The 23272-nt window shown below is 40.9% G+C and overlaps 1 protein-coding gene across 1 annotated transcript in view; it reads left to right on the plus strand.

The window, feature by feature from the left end:
* Positions 1 to 23272, plus strand: part of LOC111138999 (neuronal PAS domain protein 3) — an 847735-nt gene that overhangs the window by 708237 nt on the left and 116226 nt on the right. The window contains exon 6 of the mRNA XM_022491075.1: positions 13996 to 14170. Coding sequence (XP_022346783.1) covers positions 13996 to 14170 — 175 coding nt within the window. The remainder of the gene's footprint in view (positions 1 to 13995; positions 14171 to 23272) is intronic.

Consider the following 23272-nt stretch of genomic DNA (forward strand, 5'->3'; position numbering starts at 1 on the left):
GTATCGATTTTCTGGGATGCCAACTGCACTACTTTCCCGTTCCTCAGCCTGAAAAGGCAGCGAACCTTGCATGAGCCCCCGTCACTGTTTCTTTCACCATCAAGGCTTCCCCTCTGATGTAAGTAGACACTGTATAAATCGAGGGGAATTTTGTATGTACTTTGAACATCTTATGGGTGTTAGCTAATTCACCCTCTATCCCCATCCTAGGAAGCAGGGTTTCTCTCTCACAATGACAAGTTATAAAATGGAGAGACAGAAAAGGTACAGTGCCTTGTCCACCCACATTCTAAGAATCAGTGGTGACAAGGGAGGGGGGTAAGGAAAACAGACTTCTGCTTCCCAGGCTAACACTTAAGTCAGCCGTTCATGCTATGCCTGTACACGTTAAGAGTATCACCTTAACATAGTCTTTCCATTTCTTTCCTTTTCTTCTATTCCCAAAACTCGGCTTCCAGATACCCCAAAGTCCTGTACAAGGGCCCCAAGTCAAGGACTATGGTTCTCATTCTACTACTCCCAAAACTTCTTCTTCCAAGCCGAACCTTTCAGAAGACCAAAACCAAAACACACCAACATAGAGCTGTTCTAGTCGGAAAGTGATCGAGTAGTGTCTCAAAGGTACCTCAGGGGCTCCTTAAATTGACCTCAAGATTCTGTAGCTTCCCTCATCCTCTGCCATGCCCAAGAGAAGTTGAGGAAGGAGATTATGTTTTTCATGGGAGTCTCAAAGGATCCACAATCCCGGAAAGGTCTAGAGTGTTTATCTTTCTGTTCAACGTGAAACTCATGATCATTTCCCACTTACTGTACTTTATTAATGTGCTTCTGCATCAGACTCAAATGGCTTTGTTGAGGTCCTAATGACTGTGCCACAGTTTTGATTGAAAGTCCCAGCCGATCCGATTTGATAGCCCAAGCTTGGGCTTCTGTGAATATGATGAAGGGAGAAGCAAACTCAATAAGACATCATATTACTCTGGGATTCAAACACTTACCGAACCCTTGAAATCCACTCATTTCTCAATACAATTGCAACACTTTTTCTTTATTCACTTGCTCAACATGAACTGAACACCTACTACGTACCAGGGGTGGTCCCAGGGAATGAGACAGAAATGGCTTCTGCCTTCAGGAAGCTTACTCCAGTGATTTAACAGATGGTGGTTCATTCCAGAGAATTAACAAACAGAATTACGCTTACTGATCACTCTGTATATGCCATATGCTTTGTTTGGCACATTGCATCGTTATCTTATTTAATTTTGACAACGGTTAGGTGTAGATAACCATGATTTACCTGGACTTCGTAGTTGAGGAAACAGTAGAGTAGCTTGCCCAGGGTGGCCAATGGTTTGGATCCCAGGCCATGTGCCTTCAGAGTCTACATTCCTAACCCACACTCTCCGTTAGAAGCATGGAAAAGTAAATATTAGAAAATCTTCCAAAACCTAGCGCATTTTGCGTATATCAGTAGTCATTAAACGGCAGCTGGCTGTCCCGTACACCTGAACAAATGTTTTTAGTCCAAGAAACATGCCCTTCTTGTCTGGCTCTCCTGGCAGGTGCCTCTTTAAATGTTCAGCAGAAAAGGCGGGAACTCATCAGTCTCAGCTAGGGGACTTTATATCTAAATGATGCAATTAAAACTAGAACAAGAGACTCTGTAATTATGGACAGTCACCCATAGCCATTAGATAGTATGAAAGGGCTGGCTGTAAATTCAGCTAATAGGTTACCAGAAAATGTACCTTCAACAATCTCAATTTCATCTTAAGGAAGCAAGAAAGTAGCATTACGGGAATAATGACTCATTAGTGACTTGAAACTGGGATTATGTGACTCTGTTTTGTGTCCACAGCTAGGTAAGGCTGAGGAGACAGCAGACTAGATGCTGAGGAAATCAAAGGGCTGGTCAATGATGGAAACCAAAGGGCTTCTTCTTCCCAGGGATAAATGAACCAAGGGAGCTTCACTAACGTGAAAAGCTCTGAAGGTTTGTCAAGGGGGTTTGAGCTCACCCCAGCTCCTCCCTGCTTCTCTTGAAGCTCAGAGAAGAGCTGAGGTGTTCCACGTGGAGGAAATGGGCGAGTCAAGGATGTGCATAATTACAAGAGGGATAGCTCTTCTAGCTATCCCAGGAGCCTAGGAGGAAAATAAATACCTGGGTGCTAGTAAAAATGGGCGCAGTTTGCCCTTTGCTTAGGGGGTGCCTGACGGGTGAGCTAAGAGGACACACTGCCTGCTCTGATGAAGTCCCAGATCCTCAGCAAAGAGGACAGGTATAAGCTTACCTGGCTCTAGCAGCTAAGGCTGCCAGGTCCCAGCCATCTCCATCGGTTCGTTCTTGAGCTTTTTATTCATCAGAATAAACACTAAAACTACTGCCCTTGAGGCTTTCGTGTTCTTTCATGGATACGTAAGGTTGCAGCTGAGTCTTCACAAAAGTTGCCCATGAAATCCTTGAGTCATCCTTGTTTTGCTTCGGTTTTGTGTCTTTATATTCCTGTCGGTATGGATAGGATGAAATTTTCAATTTGTAAAAGGATTTAATCAACAGCAAATGTTTTGAATCAGATTAAAACCCAAATACTTTAAGAGCCACGCATTTATTCTGTCCTGCTGGGTGCAGTCGTTTTCTCTCGCTTCTGAAGGGCAACGCAGAGCCCTTGCTGCTCTAATGAAATGCTTGCAGCAGACAGGTATGTTCGTGGTTAATAGTGATGAATGTTTACCTTAAAAATCCTGGCTTCTTCCCGAGAATGTGCCCCCTTCTCCTTGACACGTCAAAAATGGGAAATCATCTCAGAGACTGTTTTATTTGTCTGTGTTTTCGGGACAGCACATTTACATGCTCACCAAGGCAGTCAATATAAGCAAACCCAGGTCTTCCAAGAATCCTTAATTATATGTCTAAGAATGCATATGTATTCACATGTAATACTTGTGTTTCTGCAGTGTTTCCCCCCACCTTTTTGAGCTGACATGTGCTAAGACTCTTTGAAAGTGGTAAAAATCAAGAGTGTAAGAGGCAAATGCACAATGAGTTGTTAAATGTGATGGCAAAATAAAAAATTTTTAAAAAGCTTCAGTCAGTATGATCAGTTAAAAAAAAAAAAAAAAAGACAGCCAGCAAACTGTCTATCATGTGATGAAATTTGACAGTAGGGATTATGGCTTTGATGGACCAGAACAGCTAATAGAAGAAGCTGACATTTTTGAAACCCTGCTAATTAAGGGTTCCTTCCTTAATATTAAAATAAAGTCTTTGTCTGGGTTTTATGGTTGGAGAATCAGGTGTTTTCATTAATATATGCCAGTCAGTCTTAATAAGCTTGGAGGGCAGAGGAAGTTATTATTGAGTGACCTTCTACAAAATAAGCATGTTGCTAAGGGCTCTAACCCTGCCCTGCTCAGACTGATGAATCTCATTTCCAATGCAAAAGCTTCACAAGAAATCCAAGTATTCTCTGTGCAATCACAGAAAATAATCCTTGTGTCTCTTGTAATGTCCAGAATTGCCACTTACTACACTACTACTGTACAATGAATATTACAATACATATTATTTTTCTAGCACAATTGTCTCCATTTCTGAATTGCCCAGGATAGAAAAACTTATTGTGAAGACACTTGTATGGAAAAGTCGGCTCATTTTAATACTTTTCAAATAGTCATCTACTCTGTTCATGAATTATAATGCTCCGAATACGTCTAACAATACTGGCTTTGAAAAGGAGATATGTCTATATTATTACATATTCATTTTCAAATAGATTTCAAACAGATTTTAAACCATTCATTGAAATTCATTGAAATGATAAATTCACAGTTGGATTTTGATTGACTCTTAATCCAATTTTACTTTTGATAAGTTTCACCCCTTTCTTCCCACCCACCCCCAGCCTTCTCAACCAATATATTTTTTTGTTCTACTGTTGGTTTTTAAAGCAAAACCGATGGGATGGGGTAAACCTCGAAATTTTTGATGACTCTATGTAAAGCTTGTCAAACAAATTGGTAAATTCCGTTCAAATCAGTGATGGCCCACACTACAGGTGATTTGTCTGGCTGAGTTCCGGTGTTTCTCTTGTAGAAGCTGAAGTGTATTACAAATGTCTGTTGATTCACACCCAGAGCAAAACTTTGAAAGGGTCTTTCAGCGACGGAGCCATATAGCACCATCTCTAAAGAACCTGGGAATAGGCTGAGAGCCAAGGTAGTTCGTGTTGGGATAAGAGATCAAACACTTTGCCCACCATGAACCAGCCTCTCCTTATCTCTAGCCCTTTCTGTCGTAGGAGGACAAGTCGGGTAATAATAGCTCTGCTGTTGGATGAGTGGTCAGGTAAAAAGACAACAAACCTATTTAAGTCTCTTTGGAGAAGGAAGGAGCTAGATTAAAACTTGCACAGGGCACCCAGGGTTTTGTGCTCACCCATGGGAAATAAAAACCATCCATCCTAAAAATGGAGTTGATGGCAGTATGCCAGGTATAGGAACAAATGAGACGAGGATCTTGGATTCAAGGCTTAGCATGCGGGACAAGAAGTTCAAACTGGAAATTATTTCAGCCTTAGGTCTGTAGGAGTCCATTGTCTTTGAGATGCATACTCGAGGAGAAAAACAAGATATAGCATTTCCTATAAATGACTCACTGAAGCTGTTTTTCAGTAGTTTAAAAAGGTAAAATAAAAAGGTTAATGAAGACTAGCGTAGATCCATCTCCTTAGGGCCCAAATCCATCATCTAGTGTTTACTGAGCCTCTGCTTAATGCTTCCCACTGTCCCAGGCTTGTGGAACACACTGTCCCTGCCCTTCTGAGTGTCAGTGCAGTTAGAACCCTATGGTGTCTTGGATTGCTCCCTTCTTGTCACCTGCCCTTTCTAATTTTCTTCTCTATGTAGAATCAGCATAGGAGTGGCCTCCCAGACGGTCTGACAGGGAGTGACCAATGATCCTCAAATTACAACTTATTCATAGACTATGTTGTGTTGTCATATATTTTTGTCCTATCATTTAACTCTGCAAATGTTTGTCCTGTCACTCCAAAGTGGACTGTAAGCTCCTGGGGTGGCGGGGGCAGGTACTAAGTTTTAAGGTTTCTGTTTATGCCCATAATCCAAATTCAGTGTCTTATAGAGACCAAAAGACTGATAAATACTTGATTGACTGAAGTCTTTAAGTAGCAGGTAAAATCTAAAAATGCAGTCCTTTCATTCTAAAGACAATCCTCTATTTCTCTTTTTTATTCTCTCACACCTCTTCCCTTTAAGATCAGTCTCATGGTCTTCCAGCACTTCATGTTCTTCTACTCCAGGGATTCTGTGGTTCTAGAGCAACAATGTCCAGCAGAAATATGGTACAAACCACATGAGTAACTTAAAAATAAGTAAGTGAGATGGATTTTAATAATTACTGTATTTAATCTATCTAAAATATTTATATTATTGTATTCCATTAATTTTTCATACTGAGCCTGAATGAAACCTAGTGTCATTTTACCCTTAGACCATGCTCTAATTCAGACTAGCCCCATATAGCTACCATATTGGACTGCCCAGCTCTAGGGACTATTCATGGATAAACTCCAAGGGTGTATGAAACCCCTACAATAAAATGTGTGTTGTCACAGCATCCTTCTGGTGACACAGAAGAATAGAATTTATCAGATTCCCAAAAAGTTTTATTTCCCCCCCCACCATCAAACTCCCACCCTCGAATATCTTAAGAAACACAGCACTGCTTTTAGCCCGTGGAATGACTCATTTTCTCTTCTTGCCAGTTCTATTTACATTCCCTATTCTAACAAGACTAACTCACAGTCTGTTATTAAACAGTTGTGAATTTAACTTATTCCTTTAAAATAGCACCTAGAGACTGCTCAAGGTATTGACTCATTTCATAGAAAATAACCTCAAACACTATCACAGTCAGTACTTACAATAGCCAAAATAAAATAGAAGTATGGCAGGCCTTTTTCTTATGGTAATTCACTAGGAATAAATGATACATAAGACCCACATGCCCATGTGGCTTTCAGGAAGTTCCCAAGATGCACTGAAATATGTCACCAGGAAATGTTCTGGAAGGGTCAGTAACTGATCACCGCACAGAGGATTTTATTCCTTCTTATTCTCCTCATTGGGTTATGAACTCCAGGTTAACTTGACACCCATTTTCTGCAATGGCTAAAATATTTTTGTATACCTTGTCATTTTCTTGGATGAGATTTTTCAAGATCCCTCACAGTGACGTGGAGGAAGAGAGCCAATTGTTTCAAAGACAGAAGCTATGGCATGACCTAAATCAAAGAAACCAAGATGTCAGTTGAACAAGCCCCTCCTTTTGTTTTTCTTTCTCCTACACATGACGATCTCTTGAGATATACAGACAAATTCTCTTAAACCTTTCCGGTTTTGCTATTTTTTTTTTTTTTTTGTCATTCTTGTTCTTTTCCCAACAGCATCACTTAAACATTGGGACTTAGCTCCTGGTGGGGGCTTCCCTCGTAAAGTAACCCCTTTAAAAACAGTCAGGTATGACTAACTCTATTATTGTGTGCATGAAACATATCCAGAGTTTTAGTCAGTCACACTGATTTTCTATGACTAGAATAAAATAATCCTGTGTTAACTTTCAAAACACAAATGGAAAAGCCAACTCCATAATGACTACTGTTGTCCTTCTCCATTTACCTTTCTTGAAAATAAAAAGACTGTTTCGAATCAGGGCAAAATTTTGATTTCAATCTTCTAAGCATTTTCTACTTTTTTTTCTTATTCACATGACCAAAGAAGAAGGACAGAATTCACAGTAAGAATAACAAAAACAATGAAACAAAAATGAAGATATATTGATACTGCAGTGTGGCTATGCATAACATGCAGCTCCATGTGTATCTAGATTTAAATGACAAATATTGAACCATGTAAAATTTGAGGATAATGGATTAACTATGCCAATAGCAAATGTTTTATGTTGATTGGGTTCCTTACTACCAAGGTAATGAAGGAGCTTTGAAAGTGACATCTTACTTTTGTTTGATCTTCAGAGAAGGGAGATTGACGTCAGTTTCTTTTTAAGATCGTTAATCCTTTTTCGGCATCATTTCACTTTTGACTATGATGTAACCTCCAATGGCATCCTTTTTTTTTTCCTTCTCAGCACTGTGATAAATACTAAAAAGTTGTCCCTTCTTGCCCCACAGACACTTCAAAACTATAGGAACCTTGTAAAGCAAGGTTTTAAAATTTCTTGATTTAGTCACTTGCACAAATCCCTGGACTCGTTCCCGTGACATAATATCCCTTCAGTACTACAGCATTCTCTGGGTTCTTCTTTCAACCAGTGTCTCCTAATGAAAGGAAAAGGATATTGACATATCAAAACTATTCTAAAATCCCTGCCTTCATAATATGGGGTGATGGAGAAATGCTGGAACCCTAGGACCACAAGAAAAAATGAAATACAGCATATAACTTATTTCTTAGGGAAAAAAAATGGGGTAGACTTCAAAGTCTGGATCTGTTTTATACCAGATCTAGAAGTACTCAAATATGCTCAATTGTAGTCTGAGTAATGACCCATCTAACACTTCTGAGTATTTAATGATCAGTGTCCTTGATCAATTCAGCAGTTGGGAATGATAGTCATAAAAACAGCATACTGTTCCACACAACTGTGCCTAAATTCAAGGCAATACCTGCAATCTGTTCTTTATTTCCTCTTGTGTCCCATTTCTCTTCTCTGAGAACTAGGAAATCCACTGGAATTATCTTCTGGCACTTCTTAATCAAAGTTCAGAACTGGTTATACAGTATTCTCTTTGGATACTGTGGTTGCATATTCTCAAGCCTGGCACTCCAAGGGTTCTAGAAAAGTATACCAAAAAACACCAAGGGAAAAGTACTTGGCCTCACTGATTCCCAAAGGAGTTAAAATGTTTATTTCTGAAGATAAAATAAACACACGATATGGTATCTTTTAGCTCAAATTCTTCTAAGGGAAGGCTCTGTTAACATATCTGTAAGAAGAGAGTTGGATTCGTTTTCTTATTTGATGACATTGAAAGGATTTTTCATTCTGCCTCATCGTTTTGATATAGAACCTTTCTTTCTTCTTGTTCTACTAATTTATACATGTATTTCTGTAACAGACCCAATGCTTTTATGCGTTTTTCTTCAGATAAGTCAGCAAATACATAGAATGAGACAGAGCAGTAAAGAACATCAAGTTTCTGTCAAAACAGTTCATAAATATTCAGTAGAGTTCTGCAATACGTAGGAAGTTTTGAAGATGGCATTAAGATACCAGTAAATCCAAAGAAAACCTATGCTAATCAAGCTATCAAATCTTATTATATTTTATTCTTTTATCACTTTATTATCCCTCAATAATATAAATGTGACCCCCAAAAAACTACAAATCCTAACCTGCCCTGCTGAGATAGAATTTCCTCCTTATCCTGGGTCAGGGTTTTCTAACCAGGGTCTTACAGTGGATCTGAAAGCCTAACCTGGGAGTTAGTTTGCAAAACCACTTGCCACTAACATTGTCCTCTCTCGGGTCTGACCTTCTATTACAATATGGCTGGCATCGCCTCTAGGAGTAGGGCCCAGCTGCAAAGGACTCTGGGAAAGGACCGAACCCACAGTGCCTCCAAGTCTTCCCGGCAATCTCAATGCCCTCAAAAACTTAAAAAAAAAAAAAAAAGAAAGAAAGAAAGAAAAGAAAAAAAGAAAGAACAAAGAAAATGCTATAAAAGTCTTAGGAAATTGTACCTTAAATGGCAGTTTTGAATATTTTTTGTGTGATAAAAATGAACAAGGTCTCATTCCTAAAATGGAAATATTTTTAAAAGGAAGAAAGAAATAGGTTTTATGATCTTTCTTCGTAAAAGTGTCTTTCTCAAGTTGTTCCAATGTGGAGAGGACTGGCAACACTCCTCCTGTTCTTCATTTATAAGAAACCATCTCAACCAAAGGAACCCTGGATGCAATGAGTTACACTGTTAGTACACCACTGTAGTTAAAAAGTATTTGCTCACCCCAGGGGGCCAAGCAGAGGCTATTGACATGCTTGCTTGATGTATGAAAAGACAAATTAGTCCCCCATCCTATCTACCAGCAGGGTACAGTGACCCTACATGGAAAAGGCAACTCAAACACTGTATAATATATTTACTTTTTCTTTTTTCTGGGAAACTTCAGAGTTACCAAATCAACTGTGTCTAGTGTGCAAATTGCATGCAAGCTAACAGAATGTGAATTAACATTGAGGAAAGCCATGTTTAGCTTGACTGTGCAGATGGCAGTCCTAGTTACACTCTGTTCTGGGGGAATCTATGGCAGGTAAGCTTGAATGGGGAAACTCAGGGAGAAAGGAATTTAGACCAAATGCTCTTTCTGGATATGACTGCTCATTACTCATCGCCTGGCTCCTGCCCCTCGTACATTCTCAGTTTTCCAATATCTAAGCAATGTGAGAGAGCAGTTTCTCTATGTGTCACTCAGGGAGATTAGAGGGGGACCCAGTGAGAAAGTGTCCCTCCTTAGGTTAGAGAGTCCCATGGGTCTGTTTCTTGAGTTAAATAAACACAACATGGCTGGGGTTTGTTTTTTTTTAGCACTACATAGGTGATTGGACTTACCAGAAAATGAAGAAGGTCTCATATTTGCCTTAGCATCCCACTTCTACCCATCAGAAGAACACAATGTTAAGGGGAGAAAGGCTATACCTTTCCATTACATAAATCCTAATCAATATAAAATGAAATTTCTCTGAAGCTCTACCATCAATTTGAAGGAATGGTTAGGAAACTATTTTTGTGAAATTCTGTGAACATTTGGGTAACCAACCAGCCACAGTTCTGCCATAGATTGAAGAGAGAGGGTTACGGAAGTTGGCTGTGTGAAAGAGTGCCTTGAAACCTGTTCTTTCCCAGCATTTTTATAATCCTGTCCACAGTTAAACTCAGTTGGCTTTTATAGAAGCTGGTCAAGGTCTCCATGCATTGGACAAATATTTACTGGAAATAAATATATCATGGTGCTCTATTGTAACTCATTTTATAGGTCAAAGACTGTTATAATAATAATGTCGTGAATGATATAAAAGAACCAACCTGAACTTGTCTAAATCAAGCACAGATAAAGCAAAAATTTTCGGGTCTAAATATCTTTCTCTTATTTATTCGGCAAACGTTTGTGACAGACCTGCTGTGTAGGACACACTAGTCATAGTTCTTAGCAGGGATATTTTGGAAGACTTGGTCACTGAGGAGTTGAGGATATGTAATTAACTGTAGTAACATTGGATTGGAGCTCTGTTTATTTTTCCTGTTTCAAGGTAGCATGAAGTCATGTGTGTTCACCAAGTGAAAGATCCCCATTCTGGGTTCCTGCAGTGTACTTTGAGGTGCAGAATTTAGTGACAGGTGAGTTCTAGCCGGGGTCTCTCCCAGCTCTAAAATCTAAGAAAGTAAAGCGAAAAGCAGTGTGAGGAACATGAAAAGTACTAGACAGATGTGAGAAGTGAGGAAGAGGAGGAGGAGGACTCCAGGCTCAAGACACTTTTGTCCATCCCTAGGTCTACCTCCCTTTAGTATACCTGCTTTTGTGCCCTTTTTTGGCCCGAGAGTCTGAAGGCCAAGCATCCTCAGGCCTGGCATTGGGCAGGCTGTCTGCCTCCCCCAGCTTCCTTCCACCCCTGTGCTCCTGAACGGAAGTGGAGCTCCAGGGTGGTGGAGCTCAGAGGTCCCCACTCGCTTGGCCTCCCCAACTGCAGATGCGCTCTCCGAGAAGTGGTAGGATGACAAGGCAGACTTGGAACCAAACTCTACCTCTACTGTTAGCCTCTTCTAGTATTCAAGTTCTTCTGTAAAACAGGACATCAGAACACTTGAAAAGAGTGGTATGAGAATTAATCCCAGAAAAGTATGGAAAGTACTCCTACACAGCAGTGGGTAGCTCCCCAGAGCATTACTCATGTAGTTGGGTTTCAAAGCATGCATCACGCCTGCTGCACCCTCTGAGTAAAGCCAGGTCCCAAAGCCACCACCCAAACCATAAGATCGCCTCACCGTAATTACATAAGAGTGCACGTGTCTGGGCGTCAGCCATTCTTTTTTTTTTTTTTTTTTTTTCTTTAAGATTTTATGTATTTATTTGACACAGAGAGAGAAAGTGGGTACAGGCAGGGGGAGCAGCAGGGAGAGGGAGAAGCAGACTCCCCGCTGAGCCCAATGGAGGACTTGATCCCAGGACCCTGAGATCATCACAACCCGAGCTGAAAGCAGACGCTTAACCAATTGAACCACCCAGGTGTCCTGGTGTCACCCATTGTCACCCACCAAACGCTGTTTGGCGGAGGCAGCAGGCATTATGTTGCTTTTGTCTTAAAAAGTGATTTCCTCAGCATGGTTTCACTAGATTTTCAAAATCAGGCTTTGAGGCAGGTAGAGAAGTCTTGTTTTCAGCTCAGCTCTCAGGGCCACTGCCTTACACCATTGCCATGGAGGGATGCTCCAGGGGGTGCCCCCCTCCATGTAGCATACAGTGTGAGTGGTGTCCCCCCAAGTCCCACAGAGCAGCAGAACTGCCAGTGCCAGTTCCAAAAAGGAAACTGCTGCCCAAGGAGAGCCTAAGGGACAGGTCCAATGTCACACAGCAGAGGAGGAAGGGATTCTGATCTCCTAGTCAAGTTATGACCCCAGGTAGTTTGTGCCTTCTCCTGTGCTGTGTGACCTTGAGTAGAGCACACACAGAGAGACTGGGGTGGAATCAGACTCCCAGTGCCAGCCTTTTTGTCCAGGGTTAGACTCTGGAGTACCTGGTGGCAGACCCCTGGAGGGCACTGGGGGAATGTGATGCGGCATGTCGCACCTCAGTCTTGCTCTCAACGTGCTATATTTGGGCTGTTATATTATGGAAAGGAAATGCCTGCATCACCGAGCCAAACAGGCTGTGGAGACAGCGGTCTACTCCTCTTCACCGCCGTTAGGACCAGCTTCCATGAATATTCAGTAGCCGGCACCCCTAAAAAATCTATTAATCTCCCACCTGTGTTGTCATCTTATCACAATCTGTGGTCTGTGCCAAAAGGCACATTGCAGTATTAAAGGAAGACTCAGTGTTTGAGAAGTGACAGCAATATTAAAGTGCTACCATTGGACTCCCTGCAAAATGCCAGTGACTTCCTCATCTTCGCTAATCCCCAAACAAAATAAACATCAAGAAATATTAAAACACACATTTTATTAGTTTCATTTAATTTCTTAATTGCTCAAAGTCAGTTTACCCATTTATTGCTGTGTGAAATGCTTAGAGGCAAGGCGCACATTAAAGGGATTATTTCCATGTAATCCCTCCCTCCCAGAGGGTAGGAACTGATCACTTATGAATCCTGATTTACGCTCTGTAACAATATCAAATGGAGGAAATAGTTATTGTAAAATGATAGAGTCAGGAGTCGGGTAATATGGTAGGAGAGTGTAATTTAATAGCAAAGAGAAAGCCCCTCATTTTCGGTAAAAGTTATGCGAGCCTTTTTCAGGAATAGCTATTAACCAAACTGAATTTAGCCTCCCATTTTTCTGGGTCTCCTCCTGTTAATTGATAGATGTTGAAGATGTGTAGCCCGTTATGATTTTAATCAAATGGTGTCTGGAAGTAGATGTGATCATTTTACTGGGACTTGGAGTTCCGGGGCTAATAATTGCTCTGGGTATTTCGCTCTCTGTGACAGTTCGCCCACTGCCAAGCTTCCTTCTTGGAAGAAAAAGACCACAGGCTCTCAGGTGGAATTTGGAGGGATGCCGCACATGATGCAGGAAAGGGCTGGGAGGGTAGGAAGGAGTTCTGGGTAAATATCCAGCAAGAAACTTAGGATCTTCTGAACTTCTGGCACGGGGGACATCAGATCTGGCCTGAGACCATGAAACCTCCACCCATCAGGGACCCCAGAAAGAGCTTTTTCTTGTTCTCTTGTTGACTTATCTGTCCCGGTCATAATACATTGAACCCAGCATTATTTTAGAAGGGAAGAATTATACCATCAGATCAAAGGGATCAGGCCAATCCGTTAGACAGCAGGCAGCCGAGACAGGGGCCAGGCCTGACAGCAGGGAAACAGGCCATCCCTCCCTGGCAGGCGGACCCTCTTCTGATCGTTGATATTCACTCTCTACCTTTAGAATCCACCTGATGCTAAGAGTATACAAAATAAAACCTTTTCTTAAGGCCCTCAAGGAGATTTGTACCATGTCTCTTACTAGATTGAGGGCAAAACAAGCTGATACTAGCAGAAAAAAAAAAATGGCTGGTTCAGACCCCAGCTGACCTCTCTTGCATGGAAAATTCTCCATATGATTACCGTGCTAATGAGTAATATTTAATGAAAACATTATGCCTTTGCATATATTTGTAAGCAGCCCTTCTTTCATCTAAATTTACATAGAAATCAGCTGATATGTATAAATACACATCTTGGAATTCGGTGTGTTCTAAGGAAAATACTCATCCGCTATCTCCGGCTGTTTCTATACAAAGCCCCCAACTTCTCAAGAAGAAAACCGTAGAATTCAGTCAATCATCCGGCTGACACGAAACATGCGAGTATTTGATGATGCCCGGATAAAACAGCTGTGCGCCAGGCAGGGTCCTCCACAGTCCACACGATGTTTTGGCTTTATGTAAACGGTGTACGAGGGAAAACAAAACAAAAAAAACTGGGCTAAACAATTGCTAAATAAATACGTATCCAAAAAAAAAAAAAAAAAAAAAAAAAAAAAAAAAAAAAACCCAAAAACCTTTCTCTTTCAACTTGAAGAATCCTCAGCATTTAAGGACAGAGACTCAGAACTGGGATTGGTTCTGGGGTCTGCGTCTTTCTGTTTCCTTTTCCGCTCCAGATCTGAATCACGGGGGTGCTGAATTTGAGAGCAGAAAAGCCATTGACGCCTTTCTCTCCCACCCTTTCTCTTCCCCCTCTAGGTGGAGCTGACAGGCAGCAGCGTCTTTGACTACGTGCACCCAGGGGACCACGTGGAGATGGCAGAGCAGCTGGGCATGAAGCTCCCGCCCGGGCGGGGTCTCCTCTCGCAGGGCACGGCTGAGGACGGAGCCAGCTCGGCATCTTCCTCCTCCCAGTCGGAGACCCCTGAGCCAGGTGGGAATTGATCCCGACGTGGGGGACGGTGGGCAGGACCTTTGCCAATGCTTGCACTCAAGTCACCAGTGTGAAGAGACTATAAATAGGTCTAATGGTAGTTAACAATTCCGTGCAGCTTTCTGTCCCGTGCAGTAATTAAATAAGGAAGGGATTTGAAAATAAGGAGACATTTTAATAAGTATAATCCAGAGATCTAATTTCAGTTGAACAATACATAGAGAAGGCACTAGTTCTTTGAGTTCCCCTTTCAGATTACTAGAGGGAAAATGTTCCGATTTGGAAAGCCCTCTTCCTTGTCTTGTTACCGTGGCTAAATGTAGTGCATTTATTTATTACTCACCAAAATCTATGATAAATTCTTCTTGAATATTAGCTTGTAGAGAATTAAAAATATTAGGGACTGACAGAAATCTTGGTTTCTTTTTTTTTTTTTTTTTTTTTGGTAAGCATCAGAAGGTACTTGAAAGATGTGAACAGATAAATTAAGGCTAAAAAGAAAACAGAAATGGCTACATTTTAAACTGCCTTTCTACCCTCAGTATTTAATTAGATCAATTGTATAGAGGAATGAACAGAGGTGACATTCCTCATTGGGATTCCTTCCAGGACTCTTATAGACTTTGCATTCAGAATGTTCCCATTTTCATTGTGTTGTACTGATGATAATTTAAGTATTAGGGGAAAATCCATTTATAAATTAAACAAAATGACTTGATATCCATCAGTCCCCTAGTTCATCAAGCTGTTCAAACACGGGGAAGATTGGCTGGTCGGCCTGGGTCTTCCGAGAGCGCTGGTAATTAGATCTGCGAAGGATTTATTCTTTGCTGATTGGGGCTTTAAATTAATTGAAGTTCCACATTTGTGGTTTTGTCCTTTTTGTACTTTTTTAGAGGAGATATTTCATATTCTTGTGTGGTGGAGTGCTTGGCCAAGCAGCAGTGGTTTAAATGTTAATTTTTCTCATGAGAAGTTTAAGATTTTTAATGAATCAAGGCCTGATTTGAAGTGCAAAGTTTTATTTGCTTACTTGGGAAATTATTTTTGCACTCTTTAAAGATGCCTGTACTTTACTTGATATGTTGTTTTAAAACAGATTTGCAACACAAACTCATTTTATAGAAAGAAAAGTAGAAAACAACCCATCTTAAGATTAATATTAAAAGGATTCTAAGAAAATACTTAAATTTAACCTGCTTAAAAATAATCACAGTGTGTTTGCTCACACAGATGGGGAAAAAAACCATATTTGGCTCTTTGGAAATATTTTAATTCCATCTAAAACCAATGCATGTTTCCTTGTGTAAGTTAACTGCAGTTTCTAGGGCATTATTCTACAGGATTGGTGAGTGTCTTACTCCAGTGAGCACCGAGCATTAGAAGAGAGCGTACTGAAGACTACTCTTAACCATTTTAAAATGAAAATAATCGTGTTCCCAGGGAAGTCCTATCTTCTTTTACCATTGCTCACCAATGTCACTAAATAGATTTGTCTGTGAGATCATTGAAACTGCATTTTCGTCTTTTGAATATTCATATCTGGGCAGACTTGAGAAACAGCACATCAAAATAGTTTCTCACTCTTTCCTTCTGGAGATGAATTAGGAAACCTGGATTGCTAATACTCCTCAACACTCAATGTATAAGAATTCAGGTTTATAAAACCCTCGTTGCTTCCCTGACTCACTATCAAGCCTAGACAATCTCCAGTCTTCGATCAGGGAAGCCATCCCTCTATGTCAAAGCCAATAGCTAACCGTCCAGGCTCGGCTAGAACCACCACAGTGGAACACTCAGAAACCTCAAGGCTGCCTGTCCCATTGGCGAACAGCTCCGAGAGAAAAGTTCTTTGAATATGGAGCCAAATATGAATATGAGCTTTGCCGTAATTTCTCCCCACTGATCCCAGGTCTGTCCTTGGGGATCTCATTTCATATCTACTCGTTCCTCTCCATCCACCCTCTCAAATACATGAAGTCAGATATATACCAAATTCTCCCTTCCCTCCTGCCTTCCTTCTCCATTCCAGGTCAAACAGCCCTTCATCCCACAAACATTATGCAGTGGCATGTTCCTGAGACCCCCACCACCTTAGTCACCCACCCCCGGCCATGCCTCAGTTTGTTCATGACCCTCTAAGAGTATGGTTCTGAGAACGCCGTGCAGCCCTCTGGGTGTGTTCTGACTAGTACAAAGCAGAGGGACAGTCCCCTCTCTTGGTTTAGGTAACAGTACTTCTGCTAAGACAGCCTAAGTTTGAATTAGGTCCTCTTGGCGGCCAGACCACACTGTTGATTCATATTGAACTTGATGGCTCCCCAAACACATGTTAAGGGTAACTTGTCACTTGGAAAAGACTTTGATCGGGAGAAAAAAAAAAATTCACTGCCTGTAAACCAGTTCTGCTGGGATATCATAAGCTAGAGTCAAAATCAGACTGGTTTAAGATTGATTATAAGAACTCTGATCAATCCCATGCCTTCCAGGAGGCTCCAGGATGCATAAAACATTTCTACACACACTGTTAGGAGGAGAATGACCTATATTCTTTAAAGTTATTCTGTCATTACTCTGTCGTGTACTGAAGTATGATTGACAATTTACTTGGGCTTCCTTCCCCTGCTCTACCAGCCTTCTTGGAACCATCCTAACTAGTAAAATTGAAAATTCTACTTCCTACATTTCTTAACCACTGGGGCTCATTAGCAACAGTGGCATAAGAAAGGTTTCTCTTCCTTGATGAAGAGTATAGCTCTTACCATTACAAAATGTGAAACTTACTTTGCCTTAATGTCTGTAGCCTTGGTTCTTTTCGGTCTTAGGCTTAAAGGGCAATTAGATTGACTGCTTAAATACTGAAAAGCAGGGTAGGGTGCTACCTTTAACTAACACTGCTCCAAGGGAATTACTTTCAAAAGTCCATGTCAGGCACTACATCCCAAAGCTGCTTATGTTTCTTAAAGGCTGAAAGAATTTTAACAGGATTTCCTAATTCATAATAATACGAGGGGACATTTTTGAGGACTTGTTCATTGCAACATAATCTTTTAAACTCTGATGAAACACAGATTCTTTTTTAAATAGTAGTGTAATTTTGTTGGAAAGGGGATATCAGTATGTGGTGATTATGAAAATGAAGGTATGGACTTTTCCAGAAGCCCTGATGTGTTCAGCATAGCATTACTAAGTGACTGAAATCTAAATAACATTTGGCATTAGAATAAAAGGAAATAAGTGACTAAACCAGCCTAAGAGGCAGAGATACTGTGCCATAATAGGAATTCTCTTTCTCTGAACTGCCAGCCCTGTGATTGTCTTGTCTTGAACCAGTCTCAAGATAATGGGGCCGGGGGCGGGGGGCAGGAGGGGGCATTTCTTGACTGTTGGAAACCCAAATAAATCTTTTACATGTGTGCATAGTTACTTATAGTTTAGTCAATACAGGTATTTCTTTTAGAGAAATCTTATAGCAGGCAGAAGAAAAATACGTGGGTTACCTTGTTTATATAGTTACAAAGTTCTAGAGTGTCTATGGAGGTCTAAACATTTTGAAAGAGATTGGGCTGCCCTGCAGCTTCTCACACCTGAGAGAGCACAGAGCCTCTGGAATGGGATGTCTGGGTGGTCCCTTTTTTTCCCCTCTAGATTTGCATATGTCTTTTCATTATTCTTAAATCTGGGGATTATGAGTGCTCTTCTCTTAATAAATTTCAGAGCTGCACCTTTAAATGCTTAATAAATAAAAAAGGAGCTCTTTCAAGAAATCCTGGAGGAACTTTAAAAATCTCCTTTTATTCCCTAGGTTAGGTCATAGAATTGGGCTTTACTCCTTTTTTCCCCCCTAATTCTTAAATTAATTCATTCTTATTGTGAAACTTTAGAGAATGCAGAAAATAAATAAGGACCATCACACATCCCACTACCCACAAATGACCACTGTTCATATGCATATACTCTATGCCTATCCTTCCAGACTTTCTGTGTGTATATATATATATATATATATATATATATATATATACACATCTATATGGATGTAGTATTGGGGGGGTCATCGTCTGTCTTTCTGAAATAAGATCATAACCTAGAGGCTTCTGGTAATCTGCTTTTCCACTTAACCTCACAGCAACTTTCCCTGTCATGTTTCTCACTTTAACATAAAACGTTCTTTCTGTCTCTGGGAGGTTTGTTTCCCACGAGCTAACAATCAAGTCCCCACTGTAGGAGCACTGGCGGGAGTCCTATACCTGGGTCCTGCTTCAGAGGGAACTCAGCCAGGACAAGAGGTTCTTGCAGCTTATGGAATGGGTAGGAGCTCATAGAGAGAGAAATCAATACCGCACCAGGATTTAGACAATTTAGCAAAACGTATGAGACAGTACTTTTGGTCAAGAATAACTACAGCAGCATGGTTAACCATTGATGGCCTAAAATAGAGGTTATCGTGCTCCATCTAAAGTATCAGACAGAGCTACCCTGTTACAGGGGGTTAAGATAATCGTTGTACAGTATGATCTTTATGCTATTATGCCCACTCTATGTCCTGAATATTTTAAAGACAAGCAAAATTGAAGCAGTTGATTCCTTGCCTGAATGGAAATAATCTGCATTTTCTCTTTTCGCGTCTGTGCCGTGGTAAATTTGATCAGCCTTCAATTCTACAGGAACGCAGTTCCTCTGAATTCATTAGACAGTTCCACAATAAGTGATATAATTAGACGCATACATGTTTAGGAATAACAATAAAGAATGTAAAAACTTATCTGAGGATCAGATCATTATTTTGTTTCAAGAACTGCTGAGATCTAAGATACACTTGTACCTTTAAGGGTGAATTATTTACAATCTAGTGTAGGGTTGATGGGGTGGGGGACATTCTTTGATTTCTTTTTTTTTTTTATTGGTTCAAGTTTCCTATCAATGAACTGAATTTAGAAGTCAGGCAAGGGAAACCATCTTACTAACCCCACATCCAACCTCAGTCCCCAGACAATGTGACTGTATCTACAGCACTTTCTGCTGTACTGCAAATGTCAAACAGAAGGTGTAATGGATTTAATATTAGCGCGCTGGCCACGGTGTTGAGGGAGCTGTTAATAATGTCACTCCAGTTATTGATCTGAAGCCTTTAAAAATCAAAGAAAAGTGAGAGATCCCCTACTGGGGAAAGGCACACAGTGACTGGTTTTTATTGCCAATATATTTCTACATAGAGAGTGGCAACTTTCTGGAATTATGTTATCACCATTAATCTCGGTGATTTTTTGGAGTCGTTATATGGTAAGATAATATCATGGAGACTGCTCTGCATGCTAATGCTCCAAGATCAGACCAAGATCTTGTAGACATCCGCAGAGCTTGCGAATGTGTGCGACAACTGCAACATTCAACTTGTCCACTGTACGACGTTGATTAGCATTAGATTTACTCTTGGTGGCAATGCTGGATCTTCCGGAAGTACAAAATACAAACTCTGAAGTCAGTAGAGTGAGCTGCACTCTACCTTGGTCTTTCTAAAACTCTGACCATGAACCATGTAACCACAAACCTCTCAGTGACACACTTGAGACGCAGATGAATTTCATTCTCAACACTTAATGTACCTTTTCAGGAAGCTGCTAATCCTTCCATCTGAATGGCAGTTTGTATGCAGGGAAATTCCTGCTTTCCGCGGTCCCCAACTAATAAATGAAATTAAAATGTATAATTTATGTTGAATGTTTATCAAACTGTAAACACACATTTAATTCCTTTCCATATTCATACAATATAAGCAAAGATAAATCCAGCAGATAATGCACCACAGTTATCACTGATGGACTGAATATTAAATGCATCTCTCCTGTACCAGTGATCCAGACTAGTTCACGATGACCCAACCCTTGCTTGCCCTCACTAATACCCATGTGCGCACGTATGAGTCAAGTCTAGCAGTCAGAAAGCAGCCTAAAAAAACTAGTCTTTTCATAACCCAAAGAGATCACCATTTATGCATAAACCCAGCTTTTATACCAAAAAAATACATATGCAAAATTATTTCCCTTAGCTATGTCATCGTTATTTTGAAACGAAATAGAAATTCTCTTTTCCACTCCTGAATGAAGATGACTCATCCACCCTAAAAACAAGCTGATGCTATTCCAGACACTGCCTCGTCCAACCCGGAGTGCTTCCTGCACCTCAAAAACACCACCCCGGGGCAGGGCTATTTTTCTCCTGCAGAAAGAAGGCTATTTTTAAATGTTACTTTTATCCCCAGCTATGATAAGCAAGACCGTCCGGAACAGCCACAGGAGGGAATCTGTATTTTCCAGAGCTCTCTTCTGGCATTCGAGATGTAGGCACACATCACCTTAATTGGTGTGAGCTTGTCTGTGTATGATGAGGACATTTCAAAGTGACCTTACACTTCTAGGATCACGCGTGAGGGAGCTCAAGAAAAGGTAAAGATCTTGTTTTCTCACCAGGCTGTGCTGGCCTGGGACCCAAGCTCTGCCATTCCAGGCCAGCTCCCAAGTCTCATGGCTGCAGAGCGTGGCGTCTTTTCTGGGCTTGACACCCTGACCCGTCGAAAGCATGCTGGTGACTCACTTAGCTACTGGAGAACAACGTCACTTTTGTTCCCAGAGGAGATGTTGGATCTCCCCAGGGTTCTGCATGCCATTCTGAAACAAACTTTCTCTTCCCAGAGTTAAATCACAGTGGTTGCAACTCGGGGGGAAAAGAAGTGCAGCTTTTATATAAATTAATATCATGGTATTTAAGGGGTGGCAAATGGTTTGTTCAATAAAAGAAGCACAGGACTCGTATCAAAATACACAATAGTTTCATTCCATTTATATGTAGCATTTTTTTCCTAAACCTTCTATTGAAGGCTTAGAAGTTCAATTTTTTCAACCCATTATTTTTAACAGTTATTTTATATAGCTTTCTAGGTCATAATTTTGACTTCTCTTTACCTATGGTGATAAGGGGTACATTTTCAGAGTTTCTAAATGAAACCCAAGACGACTTGTGAATGGATGACCTATCCCTCTTCATTAAAACAAAGCAGCAAAAGAGTGGTTGTCTTTGGCATTGGATGATTACAAATGATAGATTCTATTTCTCCAACTCTTGCCTTGAACAAAGCACAAGTTATTTGCTTTTAGTACATATCGCTGCACCAAAATTTCATCCCTAGCCAAATTATACCATCCTGAATTCTTCATCTGCACTAAACAGCAGATTTCTGAAGGATCTGTTACCTGGCATTGACTGAGCATTGCAGGGTGCACAGATCAGAAGAGGCAGAACTGGCTGGAAACCATTTCCACCCCTAGTGAGCAATTTACTCATGATTGCTTGGGGAAAATACTGGAAATATTGCTTCTGTGTAAAGTTTGCAACTTCCAGTCATCAGCTCCTTGCCAAGCGGTTATTCCCAAGCACAGCGTTAGAAGCAAAGCGTGCTCGAGCCACTGCAATGCGTGCTTGGGCCACGGCGACACAGCTGGCGCTCACATCCTGCCTGGAGTGTGCAGAGCACAGAAGCCACTAATTACAGGAGTTAATTCACACGCTGTCCCTCTGAGGCAGGTCAGTGTGTTATCCTTATTTTACAGATGGGGAAGCAGGGAGATTGTTGGGGGGAAGTGATGGAAATTCCAAGTGGCTTGCCCCAAACTACACAAGTTTTTCAGCAGCTAAGATTAGACTAAAGGGTACAATATGAGGGTTGGAGTAGGTCCAAAGCCTAGGAACTGGATGGAAAGGGAGACAAAACCTTGATAGCAGACCTCCAAGCAGACCCTGGAGAAGAATTTTTTCCAAGAGCCTTCTGGCATCCAGAGAGAAACTTAACTATCCCCTTATGCACATAGTGCACATAGTTCATTGGCTAAACTCTATTTTTGTTAAATATAGTCTCTCCCTTAGAACTAAAATCCTCCACGTTATCCTTGATCCTTCCTTCATCCCTGCATTAAAACTCCTCACACCACAGTGAACAGTAGCATCTGAATCAATTATAGGCAAAACTCAGCCCTGAGTCTCTTGGTTGCCATTAGCTGCCTGCCTTCTCAGCCAAGAGCACAGCCAAAATTATCCCTGTGCATTTGATCTCCGCCTGCCTTAGGCTCTGAAAAGATTTTCCAGGCTCTTCTTTTCAGAACCAGTCTTCCAAGACAGGCATGATGTGGGAAAAGAACCAGAAGAACGATAGGGTCCTCAGGACCCTATCAGGAATCAGTCCTGTCCTCCTGGGGGTATCTGCTCATGAAACACAATCATGGTTTCTTGGGACCCATGGAAAACACCACCTATCTTCCATTGACAAAACTAGCTTGAAACTGTGTCTTTTCTGTAGTCGTTATTAACTAGAGTACAGTACATGAATTCTTATTCAAGAATTCATATTAGAGATACGATACTAGAGATTCTATAGACTATTGAGGAACGTCTGTCGTGTGTCAGACGTTATACAAAGTACAGAGGAAACAAAGATAGAGCTCCTTGCCTTCTAGGAGCTAACCATCATGTGAGGGGGACAGATCATTCACACAATGCAGCAGTGTGGTGATGCCAATGAGGACACCGTAGTGGATAGGGAGGGCAGCACTCTCTTACAAGCCACTGCTGTTGGCAGTCCTGGGAGAACTGTCTCAGGTTAGAAACGTCAACCCTGAAATTAACAGCCCACGAGTATTGCTTCTTTGGGAGCAAGTTCATTTGACATGCCCAAACATACATAGACCATGACTGTCAGGGACTCTGATGCACACCATCAAGGGTTTTGGGGTTGTCTTCTGTTTTGTTTTGCTTATTTAATTAACCTAAAAAAATGTCTGTTGCATGATAGGTTCACAGGAATATTGGTTCCTCTGATGATTGATCTTTTTGGCCCTGTAGGAATGTTCTGAATGGGAGGTGCTCCCAAACTATCTCCCTTCCACTGATTTCATTAACAAATTTAGGAAATGCTAGCTTGGGAAATTTGTACTGACTATTTTAGCTTTTTCTACCCAAGTTTTAACTTACTGCAACTATTCTAGGAACATTAATGATGATATTAATAAATAGCTTTTACTATGTTTTATCTTTATATAACAATTACAAGAG

This window comes from Enhydra lutris, unplaced genomic scaffold, assembly GCF_002288905.1.
Source record: "Enhydra lutris kenyoni isolate GAN:26980312 unplaced genomic scaffold, ASM228890v2 scaffoldscaffold4, whole genome shotgun sequence".
Lineage (NCBI taxonomy): Eukaryota > Metazoa > Chordata > Mammalia > Carnivora > Mustelidae > Enhydra > Enhydra lutris.